The sequence below is a fragment of the Aethina tumida genome, chromosome 7, assembly GCF_024364675.1.
Source record: "Aethina tumida isolate Nest 87 chromosome 7, icAetTumi1.1, whole genome shotgun sequence".
Taxonomy (NCBI): Eukaryota; Metazoa; Arthropoda; class Insecta; order Coleoptera; family Nitidulidae; genus Aethina; species Aethina tumida.
Window position 1 is genome coordinate 11,460,458 of NC_065441.1, and position 13,373 is coordinate 11,473,830.

Sequence of the window (13,373 nt, forward strand, 5' to 3'; positions counted from 1 at the left end):
AATACAATTATCCTGCTCTTCGTAGTACGAAGTTCGTACCCGAATTGCCATAAAAAAAATATTATTCTAAAATTTTGATATTTTAAAGGTTTGTGAACAATTGTAATTATAATGATATTTTATAACAATCATAATAATAATTGTTAACAGACAAGCTTCACATCAATTAATGTCATTTATGTTAAAATTGAGACATGTCAGAAAACTAAAATATTCTTCCGTCTTATTTTTTAAAATTAATTATCTGATAATATTAGTCAGGTAAAAGTACCAATTCAACATCCAAAATGTCGGGCAAACCAAACTACAAAAGTCAAGATCTCTTCTATAAAGTGCTACCATGCAAAAAAGATGTGGGGAGAGTCATGAAAACATCTTTGGAACCGGAAAGGAACACATTCGAGGAGATGCGTCCATCTTTAGGCTATGCCATTGATTACAATATATCTCAGACTTACTGCAAGTTCGACGCCGGAAACAAAAAAATTTCTTTTCGTCAGACGCAAGCCACTTATGTTACACCAAAGAAGAACACAACCACTATGAAAAAACGATATTTTCACGGTCGGCCGCCGTTTTTCGAATACTTGGACGAAGTCAGAGACAGAAAGTTTGAAAAGGAGCAGAAAAAACAAGTTGAAATGTTAAATATAGCAAAGCGAAATGCAAAAATTCAGTACCACCAACTTCGTAAGTTATTGAAAAAGTAAATTTAATCAATTTCCACAAACAATTGTTAATGAATACCCTTCCTTTTCATTGTGATGTTATAAAGTATATATTTTATTTGCATAATATTATAGATAAGTCTAAACATGCATGTTTGCAACAACTTTGCGGCCCCGAGTGGTTTCAAGAGTTATCACCTGCTCAAATGGAAGCAATTGAGAAATTAAAAATATGCATCGACACGGATTTGTTTTGTGATACTATTGTTAGATGTCAAGAGGTGATTTCTAAATTAGGTTTAGTTTTAAGACCTAATCCCAGACACATTAAAAATGCATTGCTTCGTTGTGGTGGCAGCCCCGAAGAGTTTTTATTGCAGCTGTATAGTTTAATAAATCCTAAAAGAACTGGTTATTCTATAAATGATAGGTGGAGAATATATTTAATAAAATATACGTGTTTTGTCTTTAGATATAACATTTTCAGATTGTTGATATCTTCTGTTGTTCATCTATCAATGGAAAACACGTTGAGAGAACTTCATGTCAGAATTCCTTCACCTCCAAAAGAAACACCCGCTAACAAATCAAAAAAGAAAGAGGTAAAACCTCAAAAGAAAAAGTCGAAACCGATATCACCTTATTTAGAACAAGTTGTTTTTAAACCTCACAAAAAGAAAAAATGTGCTTTCACACGGATTTATCGACCTAATATACCATATTTTAGTTATATTCCAAGAATGGTAAGTTTCTAAAAAATTTTTTCTTATGCATCATTTTATTATTTTAGCGATATGAAATAAAGCATAATAATGGATATAATTACATAGATACGGATCTTATACCAGGTAATTAAAACTGCCCCATAATTTTTTCCAACAATGTTTTTTTCAATTATTTGTTATGCTTTTTAATTAGTATCACAAATTGTATTTTTAATTATGACAAATTAACATCATAAATAGATCCAAAGGAAGCAGAGATTATCCAAGAAACTATTGCGGCTCAGCAACTTTATAACGAGAAGACCAATTCTAATAAGGTTTATTTGCTAAAACCTTCTTACATGTCTGATCCTTTTTTTCTGGAATCAATTACTAATGCATCCCAAGACGAACCTCCTGTGAAAGAGAAAAAGAAAAATGTCACTAGAGTATCTCATGATGATTCTACTGTTAGAGAAAAAAAGAAAAATCCTGATGACAGTACCAAACCTCGTAAAAAGGGGAATTCAGGTACAACCACAAAACCCCCGACGGCAAAAAGGAAGAAATCAACAAAAAATAGTGTTAGTAGAAAGTCTGAAGCGATCGATGAGGAGATACAATTTGATTTTTGTGATAAAATCAGCGTAAAAAGTACATGTGAAGTTAAATGTATGGAATGCATAGGTTTGTCTAAGGAAGGTAATTGTACAATTATTCTAAAATGTAATTAGAAGATTTATTTTTTTTATTCATTTGAAGAAGGAACTGTCAGCATGTGTGTGACAGGCAATCCCAAGTTGCCCCCAGCGACACTGCAAATTCCGGACTCGTGTGATTGTTACGTACCGAACACATTAGCTACGCCAATAATGGGTGGGTGTAAAATGACTCCAAGTGGGCACATGATACCTTTTATACAAGGAATTCGGCAAAACAAATGCGAATGTCTAGAACATTTTTACGAACAGCTTAAAGTATGCGAAGAGGAAAAAAGTTTTACCAAAGCAAAGTAAGATAATGAACTCTCATTTCTTTATTATTTCCTTCACTTATTTCAGAATGGAGCTTAAGAAGTTACCAAATAAATATCAAATTCAAGGAGTCGTATGTACTCCAGATGGTCCTGTATTTATTTTAGGTGGGATTGTCTCTGGCTTGAGTTACGGGCCACCCGGAGCAACTTTGGATTATTATCGCAAGGAGTTAGTTAATTTCGATATCAATGATTTAGGAAATATGCCAAATGCTACAGAGACTAAAGTTTCAAAATGTAAAATTCGTGAGAAACCCAATGAGTGCGAGTGTAAAAAGAAAAGCGAAAAATTTATAAAGAAACAATGCAGGTACAACACAATTTAATTTAATATCTATGATGAATATGTGTATCAAATTTAGGTGTGAAAAATGCAAAGTCATAGATAGGCGCAACAATCCCTTTTTTATTTCTGGCGGATCAGTAGAAACAGAACAAGGTTTAGTTCCTATAATTGGTGGAATTTGCATAAGAACATGCGATTGTTTACAAAAGTACCTGGACAATATTAGAAAATTTGAGTATCGGAAAATTATAAAAGAAGGGAAAAAAAAACTGAAAGAAAATATTGGTGTTAGACCCATCATTCAGGGTGTTACTATAACACCCGACGGTTAGTACACAATTAAAAGATCCCTAACAAATTCATAATATTTATATTCAGGTCCCGTATATAATATTGGGGGTATGAAACAGAAGAGCAGCTGTAAATGTCTTGAAGTGTACCTTGACAAAATAGAAGAGATGAATAAAAGGATACCAAATTACGTAGACGATGATTACTTCACTTTATTAGAAAACCCACCTGAGAAAGCAAAAATTTGCTCAAAAGAATGCAGAATATGTAAACAACATTATGAAAAATTCATTAGCAAACAATGTCGTTGTCAGAAATGTGAGACTGAACGCCGATTACAAGACGGAACGTTTGTAATTGCCGGATCGCAAGTTGATCCTTATGGAACGCTGACCAATGTTATCGGCGGCGTGCAATTGCCAACTTGCAGTTGTTTAAAAGATTATCAAGATAGACTTCACGACTACGAATGTGGGTTACTGACACGGGATAAAATGAAACAATTAAAAAAACAAAACATGATAATTGGGGGAGTTACACAAGGAAAAGATAGTCCAGAGTATATAATATCTGGTCTCTTCGCTGGAGACGGACGTAATCCATACATAGAAGATGATAAAGAATTTATCATCTCACCGGAAGATAAAGAAATTATGGAGGTATGTAAGTGTCGACCCCATTTAGAAAAATATTTTTCGATGAAGTGTCGCTGCGAAAAATGTAAGGAAGAACGACGAAAAGAAAATGAGATTAAAGCATATCGACTTAAACAAAAAGAAATGTCTTCTGTCCAAAACACTACTGAGGAAACAACGAATGAATTTGGAGATTATGATCCCGATAATTATCAGAATGATTATCAAAGTCCTATTTATTCTGACTATGACACTGGCTATGACTATAATTATGGTTATGGACAAGAAACTGAGTTAATTGAAGAACCTATCCAAGAAGTAGATTCGGATGTGTACGGCGAAACTAAGTGCCAATGTCTAAAAATGTACACAGAAAAGTTAAAATTCTACGAAGATTATAAAAAAAGAATTGCTGCTGTGGTTAGATTAAAATCCAAAAGTAATAAGTATATTGTTGGAGGTATGAAACAAGATAGACACTATAATTTACCAAAATAAATTTTTCATTGACTATAGGTGTTGTGAACTCCCCGGATGGACCCGTTTATCTAATATCTGGCGTCCGGCAGGAACCGGACTGCAAATGTGCTGCTATGATAAAAAAACAATTGGAGGAAGAACACATGATGGCTATGATGCCACAGCCTCCAAAGGGGCGAGTTACGTACCACATTTGTGGAGTAAAAGAGACCGACCAGGGCAATGTTTTTATTTTGTCCAATGCCAAATACATAGAAGAATGCCCATGTATGGATATGTTTAGGCGATTCGAAAATGCTCACGCTTTTTGCACGGATTTTTATACCAATTATTTGACGCAAATGTTGAATTACATCAATGAATATTTACTAGAGTTGGACAAACAGAAGGAGATTTTCCGCGAGGAAAAAGAACTGGAAAACATTGAGAAAAAGCAACAAAGTATTAGGAATTTTATTGAGGAAACCAAAAAGTTAATAAGAGATAATGAGTTGTTTATGGATGATCCTATTGTTCCAACTTTAAAATTTGAAGTAAATCCTGATACGTTATATCATTGTAAACAAGATGAAAGGTCCAATGAAGAACATGAAGGGGAAGAAGATCAGGGTAAAATTGTTTTTTCCCTGTTCTTAAGCTAAATTTTGTATAAAAAATTTTACCCTAGGACCAGAAGATCAACCATTTGAAGAACCTCCTGAGGATAAACCTCAAAATCCTTCCAATCATTCTCAAGAAAACGATGTTATACCACCAGATTCTTCTAATGAGAAACCTGTGCTTCCTAAAAAGCAATCTAAAAGTATTAAAAAATGAATTTTCCAATTAAATTGTAATATATACCCACTAAACATTATGTTTTTAAGGGACTAAACCTCGAATCAAAGGAGTAGCATCTAAGCCAAAGAAAGAGGAAGTGATAAGTGCACCAGAACCTATAGACATTTCCGATGTTGAAATTAAAAGATTTTTTATTATTAAAAAGTTTCCCAAATCGTATTCTAAGCAAGAGAATCTGCTTAAGGTATATAAAATTCCTAGGCTCATACGACAATAAAATTGTATTTTTAGGCTGCCTTATTAAGCTTGCAAGAAGATGGATTTCATATAGCTAAACTTCCTGATTGTCATAAGTTACCCCATTTCAAGATTTGGTTGCAAATGAGAAGCGGTGTGACCTGGACATCTAAAGATATAAGTAAATTTTTATACTGATATCCTGAAATGAAATATAGTTTTTCATTTTAGTTAAATTTTGGAATGTGTCTAAAGATTTAACAAACCTTCATATTGCAAAGTGTTATGCCAGAGTCGAAATGGAAAACCCATTAACGGTTGAACAAATGCGACGGGCCACATGGGCTGATTCAGATTACTACAAAGCGTTGGTACGTTTAGTATTTATTATAAAAAACTTATACGTATACACTAATGTATACAATAATAAAAATTATTTGTGTAACAATAGTACCTATTATTTCAACTTATAATTGATTTTTTTTTATTGAATAGAAATAACTATTGTTATTATGTAATTTAGTTCGTCGTTCTCTTTTATTTTATACATTTTGTTCCTACTAAAAAGTTGATTATGGTGCTATTAGAGCACCAGTGGAAACATTAAAATCAAAGATGACGATAGTTCTAAAATTATATATATTTTTTAAAATTGTCTATTATTTTTAATTTTTTAGATTGACAAGACTAGATTCGACTTTTATCGTAAAATCAAGCAGAGTCTGATAGAAAATTCAAGAGAATTCTTCCCTTCTTTGTTTTTGTACCAATTTTATTCAGAAAGAATACGTAATGCATTTTTTTCATTGTCGCCGTCGAAAGAAGAGGAAATTTATCCATTTAAAATTATCCGTCCGCATGAATTAAAGTTAAAAAAATAACTTCTAAAGTATATTTCTTTATTTCTGTAATTAGAAAAATTTTAGTTGGTTTATTAATTTTATTAATAAAATTTTATTAATAACATTCAACTGTTTTATTGGTAAATGAATTAGAAATATTTATTTATAATCATGAAATATGATAGATAAGTCATATTGAGATTGGGTTGGATGTATTAATCCATTTGCCACATTAATAAATACTTTCATGAACTTATTATGAAAAACTCTATGATAATGTTAAAATTTGTTATTTCAATAGTTAAAAAAAGGTGTCTATTATTTACAAATATTACAAATGGTTTGTCGTGTCCTGTATTTCAAAATACACTTGTAATTATATTCTTACTTCTTTTATTTTTGAAAATGTCATATTTCCCTCATTTCTGTTAATCTGTTAATTAAACATGTTTATAGGTGGCGTTAACATCATATGTCAAATCAGAATTTTAGGTTGGGTTAGAATTGTCATTTGCAAATAAAAATGGAATTGAGAGATATAAACTATAATAAAAGCGATTTTGTGGAAACCGTAAATATTTAAAAGTATGAATTCAATTAGTTGTTTTTATAAAAATCGTTTTAGGCCTCTGGCAATAAAGTGTGTCGACAAACTGTTCTATGTGGCTCACAAAATATTGTTTTGCAAGGTAAAGTTATCGTTCAAAGCGAGGCAATTATTAGAGGGGACCTTGCAAATGTTAAAACAGGCAGATATTGTATAATAAGTAGGGAAGCAGTTTTAAGACCACCTTACAAAAAATTTAGCAAAGGGTACAGTTTTGTTTCATTTTAAAATATTATTAATTCATAATTAAATTTTAAGGGTTGCATTTTTTCCTCTCAGCATGGGGGATAATGTATTTGTTGGTGAGAGATCTGTAGTTAATGCATCTCAAGTTGGATCTTATGTTTACATAGGAAAAAATTGTGTTATTGTAAGTTTAATTAAATGGTTATATGCACTGCACATACATAATACATTATTTTTTAGGGTCGTAGATGTGTTTTAAAAGATTGTTGTTTTATTGAAGACAATACAATTTTGGCACCTGAAACTGTAGTGCCTCCTTTCACAAGAGTCAGTGGCTCACCTGGTGTTGCTGTAGGTGATTTACCAGAATGTCAAGCTGATCTAATGGTAGATTTTACAAGAGGGTACTATCAGCATTTCCAACCTAATAAGCTAATTTAATATCCAATCTGCTTTTTATTTATAGCTTTAACAAATTTTATAAATATAAATTATTAAACTGTATATTATTAAGTATTACTTTACTTTTTTAATTTTTATTAATAAAGAGTATTGTGTAACAAATAATTGGCTTATTACTATAATGGCAACAGGAAATCTCTGTTAAAGTTTTAACTTTTAACACTTGACAATGCAACACTTGTTTTACATGATGTTACTATAGGTAATTTAAATCCTATTAGTTTTTTTGTTCTAGATTTTTTAAAATATTAAAAGGGAGTGTGTAACATATTTTATTATTTAATTGCTCTCTTATTATGTGCAAACTTTTTTTGAGAAAAAAAATGTTTTTAGATTACTACATGTAAAACATAATGTTGTTTTTTGTTACAAAAACATTAAATTAGGTTTTGTAGTTACTTTTTAATGTAATTTTTATTACATATTTTCGTTTTTACCAACGAAAAATACTTTAACTATGTGATAAAATAAAAGATATCTTGTTAAATTAAAAAATTTATTATAACGTCACTTATTCTTGGCTAGCGTCTACATTTTCTGTCTGAAGACCTTTGAAAGAAGCTACTGGAACATATGTGACAAGAGTGTACAATTTGTTGACGGAATCTTCATCATCGTTTCTCCTACGGGAAAGACGGACGCGGACACGGAAAGGAACATTCCTATAAAATAAAAATATATATTAATAAATGCATAAATAAATAAACTAAATTATTTAATGAAATGTATGTGAAAGGTAATATGTAGATAAAGAATTCTAAATAATCTTTTATATGGCAAATATTATTCTGAAACTGGAATAAAGATTATAACCTATCCAAAATTTTCAATTATTAATTAAATATAGAACTTATCTACAGGGGAATTTACTTAAACATTTCAAAATGACATAGAATAGATTTGATGAATTCTACATATATTTAATACTTATGAATTAAAATATAAATATTTTATTATTTAAAAAACAATACAAATGGTTCTCTTTAAAATTGTAGATGATTTTTATCACTACATGATACAAAAAACAATGTTTCCAAAATTTTATGTTTATTTTAAAAAAGTTATGTAAAATTAATAATTTTTTTATAATTTTGCTGAAACCTTACATAACAATATTAGATTTTCAGAGTTTATTTGATTTACTCCCTTTAAATAGTAAACTTAGTTTCAAAGACACTTACAGAAAGTAAACAAATATATAAACATATCACTCACCTGATTCCTTTGGACCACAGACTCTTGTTCAATCTGGTGTCGATCCTCACGTCTGGGGTGCCCATTTGTTTTTCAGCGAACTTACGGATTTCCTTAATGGCACGGGGTGCGCGCTTCTTGAACCCGATACCGTGTAACCTTTTGTGAAGGTTGATAGTGAATTCGCGGGTCACCACTTCGGTGATCGCTGATCTTTTCTTTTCAGCCTTAGTCTTTGCCATTTTAATGCTACAACACAAACCAAGTTTCAGAAAACATAACCTCTAACATTAACACATTTGTTTTTGTATGATATTGTGGAAAAATTATAAAAATAAATGGGGAAATATTAAACGGGAATATAATGTATGGATTTGTACTACCTAAATAAAATGTTTAATACTGGTATTTGTGGATGATTACGGATAAAGTTTCAGAAAAATCCGAAAACCTACCTTCTTGCACTAACGACGACACGAAAGAGGTTGGCAAAATTTTGTAACTATAAAAACTACACAGTCGGTATTACAGAGTCCTCTCTAGGTAGTCTTTGTTAATACTCAGAGATGGCAATTTTATAATAAAAATTTATTTTTAAAAATATAATAGCTTTCAAAATTTAAATTCTAAAATTGCGAACAAGTTGAAATTCACTGATTTCTTTTAATTTAAGTTAAAAGTAATTTTGCACCTGTAAATATAGGTGTGTTGGCATTACCAACCCTTTGACATCAAAGTTTCCAGCTTCTTCCGACGTGTATAATAAATTTTCATATTTTTAATATAAGTAATACAAATGATGTAAGTTATATTCATCAATACCATAAATTAGAACTACCATTTAGCTTTTAGGTAACAGAAGCATTCCACTAAATTAGACGTATTTGGCTATATAATTTATTATATATTAAATAGGGCAGCGAAATAAAAACAAAAATCATGTCGTCCTCAGCTATATATATTTTGGACATTAAAGGCAAAGTACTTATATCTAGGAACTACAGAGGTGATATAGATTTAGGAGTGATTGAAAAGTTTATGCCATTACTTCTTGAAAAAGAAGAGGAAGGACTGTTAACACCAATTCTTCAAACACCTGAGTGCACCTTTGCTTACATAAAAACAAATAATTTATTTATTGTCAGCACCACCAAGAAAAATGCAAATATTGCGTTGGTATTTGTATTTTTACACAAAATAGTTCAAGTTATGACAGAATATTTTAAAGAACTTGAGGAAGAAAGTATTAGAGATAATTTTGTTGTGATATATGAGCTGTTGGATGAGCTCATTGACTTTGGTTATCCACAAACAACAGACAGTAAAATCTTGCAAGAATACATTACTCAAGAAGGACACAAATTAGAAATACAACCCAGAATACCACTTGCTGTTACTAATGCAGTATCATGGAGATCAGAGGGCATTAAGTACAGGAAAAATGAAGTATTTCTTGATGTGATTGAATCTGTTAACTTGCTGGCAAACTCAAATGGCAATGTTTTAAGAAGTGAGATAGTGGGTGCCATAAAAATGAGAGTATATCTCTCGGGCATGCCTGAACTAAGACTAGGCCTCAATGATAAGGTTCTATTTGAATCAACAGGCAGAGGAAAGTCAAAATCTGTAGAATTAGAAGACACCAAATTTCATCAGTGTGTAAGATTGTCCAGATTTGAAATAGACAGAACCATATCTTTCATACCACCAGATGGTGAGTTTGAGTTAATGAGCTATAGGCTAAACACTCATGTCAAACCTTTAATTTGGATTGAGTCTGTTATTGAAAGACATGCTCACAGCAGAGTAGAATATATGATTAAAGCCAAGTCACAATTCAAAAGAAGATCTACAGCCAACAATGTTGAAATCATTATCCCTGTGCCACCAGATGCTGATTCACCAAAATTCAAAACCACTATAGGTAGTGTTAAATATGCTCCTGAACAAAATGCCATTACATGGTCCATTAAATCATTCCCTGGAGGCAAGGAATATTTGATGAGGGCTCATTTTGGCTTACCTAGTGTAGAATGTGAAGACACAGAAGGCAAGCCTCCTATACAAGTTAAATTTGAGATTCCATATTTCACTACATCTGGCATTCAAGTTAGGTATTTGAAAATTATAGAAAAATCTGGTTATCAAGCTTTGCCATGGGTTAGGTACATTACACAGAATGGAGACTATCAATTAAGAACTAACTAGATTGTTATAAAAATTGTGCATTTAAGTCGTTTAACTTTCTTGGTCATTGCAAGGTAGAATGCAACAACTTCATTCCAGTATTAATATGGTGCCTTGCAATATAAAAATTGGAATCAATTATGGGAAATATATTAATTTTTGAAATTACGACTGTACAAGGCTTTAACTGTTAAAAATCAAATAGTAATATAAGCTAATAATTTTAATTCTATTGTAACTTTTATTTGACCTAGTTTTTATTTCTAAGGCAGTTTTATGCACTGAAATTGTATTTTAATAAATATTGTATTATAGATACATACATTTTATTTACCTTTCTATATCATTATACAATTATATGTATTAAAAAAATTGAGTGGGTTTTTTTAATAGTCAACTTGCTAATGCCGAGTAAAAAAAATCCAACACATTACGTTTAAGAACTAAAAATCTCTTTAGTTTATTTAATTTAAAATCAATTATTTTTTATTGTTCACTGATTCATTTTGAATTTTTATAAATGACATTAAACGTCAATTAATATAAATTTTTGCCCAAAATTAACGCAGTAAATACATTTCAAATTCTAATTATAGAAATTTTTGTGATGGACGTTTTTCGACCTAAGGTAATCTTATTTCAGTTATTGTTAGTAATTCATCCAACATTCACAAGTTTACTAATTTCAGAATTTAAATGCTCAAGGTGACAATAATTTAAGACATGCACCATCGTACGATTCACTAGAATTATCATGGGAAACTTTAAGAAGTCAAAGACCCGTCATAGTTGACCAAAATCAAACAGGACGACAAGTTACTCCAGAATCTTTCTTTCTATGTTTCATTGCATTTTTAGAGCTCGTGAGTATTAATATTAAAGAATTACGCAATTTATAAATAGTATAATGATAAAATATTCCTAAATCGTAAGACTCAAATGGTAATTTAATAAATGAATATAGGCTAGACGTTAAATTACGGCGATTATTTCAATTTAAAATTTAATAACCCATTTGCTGCATTCAAATGATCAAAAATTAAATCAAATACAATTACTCCCTCATCAGATGCATCACATAAATATGTGTCAATTAGTGATAATATACATCGATCAAGTTACCTGGTATTTTTAACAGATAGAATAAATTTGACGCATAATTTGACATTTCATTTCAATTCCCTTCGCAAATATCTAAGATGAGTAATAATAGCGCTCCCATTACAATGAACAAGCTCTACATAGGAAATTTGCCAACCAATGTCGATGAGAATCAAATCAAGCACCTATTTGACCAACAAAGTTTAGCTTATAACAATATTCTCGTTAAACGCGGCGGATTCGCATTTGTTGATTGTCCGGATCAATCGGCAGCTGACAAAGCCATTGACAAACTAAATGGATTTAATTTCAACGGGTCTGTTTTAAATGTTGAGCCTTCCGTTGGGTCCATCAAGAAAAGGACTAATCCAGAACTCAATGATGCACCAATACATATACATTACTCGAACGGCAGAATGAGAGAGGGACGTCGGAAAATGTAATATGTTGCAAATTTTTATTATTGTTTATGATAAAACTATTATAATGTACCATAGACATATATATTATTAATAAACAGATTTAGCAAAATGTAATAATTATTTAAGTAATTTTTTTATTTAAACTTTGTCTTCGACATTCTTTGTTTTAATTATTTACTTCGCAGTTCGGTAATATTCTAAGCATCTTCCGACCACAGGCAGGGATGCTAGCTGTCCTATGGGCCATTATTATTATTATTATTATTATTATTATTATTATTATTATTATTATTATTATTATCCTTAAATTCTTTTTTCTTCATATATATAATCTAAAAACATTTATAGCGAATTTCCATACATTCTTCTAATGTAATTTTTAGGCCACTGGATTTGGTGTGCTGAGTGTAAGCATCCTGTCAATAGTGAGAAGATATCCCTATTCATTCCTGATAGAAATTGCGATGGACATAACATATTTTAGCATCCCTGGTGCGCTATTATGCTTCATCTGTTTTTGGATTGCCATATCCACAATGAACGAAAAAAATCCTCCGTTTTTAGGACTCGTCTGTTTTTGTAACAAAATTATAAAACACATATTAATGTTCATTTTTTAACAGTTAATCGTATTTATGATTTTCTCATCGATATTGCTGCTAACTGGATCTTACATGGGTTTTGTGTACAAATCGAAAATGAAATATGCAAACGAATCAAAAAACGAACTAATAACAACAATACTGAAATCGGAATTCGTAGCTTCTATGGGTGAATCTATAATAAAGTACGACACTAGCGATCCTCATAAATCTGCCTGGGACATCACACAGAGACGATTGGAATGTTGTGGCATTTTAAACGCGTCAGATTGGACAACTGTAAGGGGAGAAATTCCTGAATCTTGTTGCAAAAAGGTAAATTATATTAATTCAAATCCATATTAATTATTTAGTTATATATCATATCTTATACTATTTTTCAGGGTAAATGTACACTGCAAAATGCGTATCAAGTTAACTGTACAGTTAGTGTGGCTTATGATATTTATTGGTACAATGTTTTTATTTCTTACTTGCATATTATTGTAGTTGGCATACATGTAAGTGAAAAAATATGAAAATTCTTTGTTACGAATTTCAATACTTTTAGGTATTGTCTATATGCATTACACTATATATATGTTATATATGGAGAAACCTTTAAAAGAACAACGAAAGTATTCAAAATATAGTAATTTCCAAAAATCTCCAAC

At 30.7% G+C, this 13,373-nt stretch overlaps 6 protein-coding genes across 6 annotated transcripts; 5 read left to right on the plus strand and 1 right to left on the minus strand.

The window, feature by feature from the left end:
- Window positions 1–205: 205 nt before the first annotated feature.
- LOC109594536 (uncharacterized) lies at window positions 206–6,083 on the plus strand. Its single transcript, XM_020009753.2, has 15 exons — window positions 206–690; window positions 804–1,098; window positions 1,156–1,411; window positions 1,459–1,516; window positions 1,634–2,074; window positions 2,135–2,384; window positions 2,434–2,718; window positions 2,771–3,021; window positions 3,073–4,080; window positions 4,137–4,709; window positions 4,768–4,902; window positions 4,967–5,124; window positions 5,172–5,298; window positions 5,349–5,488; window positions 5,795–6,083. The coding sequence occupies exons 1-15, from the start codon at window positions 288–290 to the stop codon at window positions 5,996–5,998; spliced, it is 4,584 nt and encodes a 1,527-aa protein (XP_019865312.2). The 5' UTR covers window positions 206–287; the 3' UTR covers window positions 5,999–6,083.
- A 338-nt stretch (window positions 6,084–6,421) lies between these two features.
- Window positions 6,422–7,256, plus strand: LOC109594535 (dynactin subunit 5). The gene is made up of 4 exons (XM_020009751.2): window positions 6,422–6,530; window positions 6,585–6,772; window positions 6,825–6,936; window positions 6,993–7,256. Exons 1-4 carry the CDS (start codon window positions 6,483–6,485, stop codon window positions 7,191–7,193), a joined length of 549 nt encoding a protein of 182 aa, XP_019865310.2. The 5' UTR covers window positions 6,422–6,482; the 3' UTR covers window positions 7,194–7,256.
- A 437-nt stretch (window positions 7,257–7,693) lies between these two features.
- LOC109594550 (60S ribosomal protein L31) lies at window positions 7,694–9,004 on the minus strand. The gene is made up of 3 exons (XM_020009769.2): window positions 8,864–9,004; window positions 8,430–8,657; window positions 7,694–7,876 (listed from the first exon to the last, which is right to left on the minus strand). The coding sequence occupies exons 2-3, from the start codon at window positions 8,648–8,650 to the stop codon at window positions 7,726–7,728; spliced, it is 372 nt and encodes a 123-aa protein (XP_019865328.1). The 5' UTR covers window positions 8,651–8,657; window positions 8,864–9,004; the 3' UTR covers window positions 7,694–7,725.
- A 143-nt stretch (window positions 9,005–9,147) lies between these two features.
- On the plus strand, window positions 9,148–10,911 carry LOC109594546 (AP-1 complex subunit mu-1). The gene is made up of 2 exons (XM_020009765.2): window positions 9,148–9,209; window positions 9,261–10,911. Exon 2 carries the CDS (start codon window positions 9,348–9,350, stop codon window positions 10,614–10,616), a length of 1,269 nt encoding a protein of 422 aa, XP_019865324.1. The 5' UTR covers window positions 9,148–9,209; window positions 9,261–9,347; the 3' UTR covers window positions 10,617–10,911.
- Window positions 10,912–11,116: 205 nt separating this feature from the next.
- Window positions 11,117–13,362, plus strand: LOC109594557 (tetraspanin-36-like). Its single transcript, XM_020009776.2, has 6 exons — window positions 11,117–11,223; window positions 11,285–11,458; window positions 12,502–12,687; window positions 12,742–13,035; window positions 13,104–13,220; window positions 13,271–13,362. Exons 1-6 carry the CDS (start codon window positions 11,203–11,205, stop codon window positions 13,322–13,324), a joined length of 846 nt encoding a protein of 281 aa, XP_019865335.2. The 5' UTR covers window positions 11,117–11,202; the 3' UTR covers window positions 13,325–13,362.
- LOC126266247 (insulin-like growth factor 2 mRNA-binding protein 3-A) lies at window positions 11,727–12,243 on the plus strand. The gene has a single exon (XM_049969849.1). The coding sequence runs from the start codon at window positions 11,795–11,797 to the stop codon at window positions 12,137–12,139; it is 345 nt and encodes a 114-aa protein (XP_049825806.1). The 5' UTR covers window positions 11,727–11,794; the 3' UTR covers window positions 12,140–12,243.
- Window positions 13,363–13,373: the final 11 nt, after the last annotated feature.

What these genes read in the sequence shown, in the direction of transcription:
- LOC109594550 (XM_020009769.2), bottom strand. Translation starts at nt 8,650, where the DNA reads ATGGCAAAGACTAAGGCTGAAAAGAAAAGATCAGCGATCACCGAAGTG. An exon ending in CTGTGGTCCAAAGGAATCAG is followed by an intron (nt 7,877 to 8,429) that starts GTGAGTGATATG and finishes TTTATTTTATAG; the next exon opens with GAATGTTCCTTTCCGTGTCC.
- LOC126266247 (XM_049969849.1), top strand. Translation starts at nt 11,795, where the DNA reads ATGAGTAATAATAGCGCTCCCATTACAATGAACAAGCTCTACATAGGA.
- LOC109594557 (XM_020009776.2), top strand. Translation starts at nt 11,203, where the DNA reads ATGGACGTTTTTCGACCTAAG. An exon ending in TGGACGTTTTTCGACCTAAG is followed by an intron (nt 11,224 to 11,284) that starts GTAATCTTATTT and finishes TACTAATTTCAG; the next exon opens with AATTTAAATGCTCAAGGTGA. An exon ending in ATCCTCCGTTTTTAGGACTC is followed by an intron (nt 12,688 to 12,741) that starts GTCTGTTTTTGT and finishes ATTTTTTAACAG; the next exon opens with TTAATCGTATTTATGATTTT.
- LOC109594546 (XM_020009765.2), top strand. Translation starts at nt 9,348, where the DNA reads ATGTCGTCCTCAGCTATATATATTTTGGACATTAAAGGCAAAGTACTT.
- LOC109594536 (XM_020009753.2), top strand. Translation starts at nt 288, where the DNA reads ATGTCGGGCAAACCAAACTACAAAAGTCAAGATCTCTTCTATAAAGTG. An exon ending in TGTTACTATAACACCCGACG is followed by an intron (nt 3,022 to 3,072) that starts GTTAGTACACAA and finishes ATTTATATTCAG; the next exon opens with GTCCCGTATATAATATTGGG. An exon ending in AGCAAGAGAATCTGCTTAAG is followed by an intron (nt 5,125 to 5,171) that starts GTATATAAAATT and finishes TTGTATTTTTAG; the next exon opens with GCTGCCTTATTAAGCTTGCA.
- LOC109594535 (XM_020009751.2), top strand. Translation starts at nt 6,483, where the DNA reads ATGGAATTGAGAGATATAAACTATAATAAAAGCGATTTTGTGGAAACC. An exon ending in AAAGCGATTTTGTGGAAACC is followed by an intron (nt 6,531 to 6,584) that starts GTAAATATTTAA and finishes AAATCGTTTTAG; the next exon opens with GCCTCTGGCAATAAAGTGTG. An exon ending in TAGGAAAAAATTGTGTTATT is followed by an intron (nt 6,937 to 6,992) that starts GTAAGTTTAATT and finishes ATTATTTTTTAG; the next exon opens with GGTCGTAGATGTGTTTTAAA.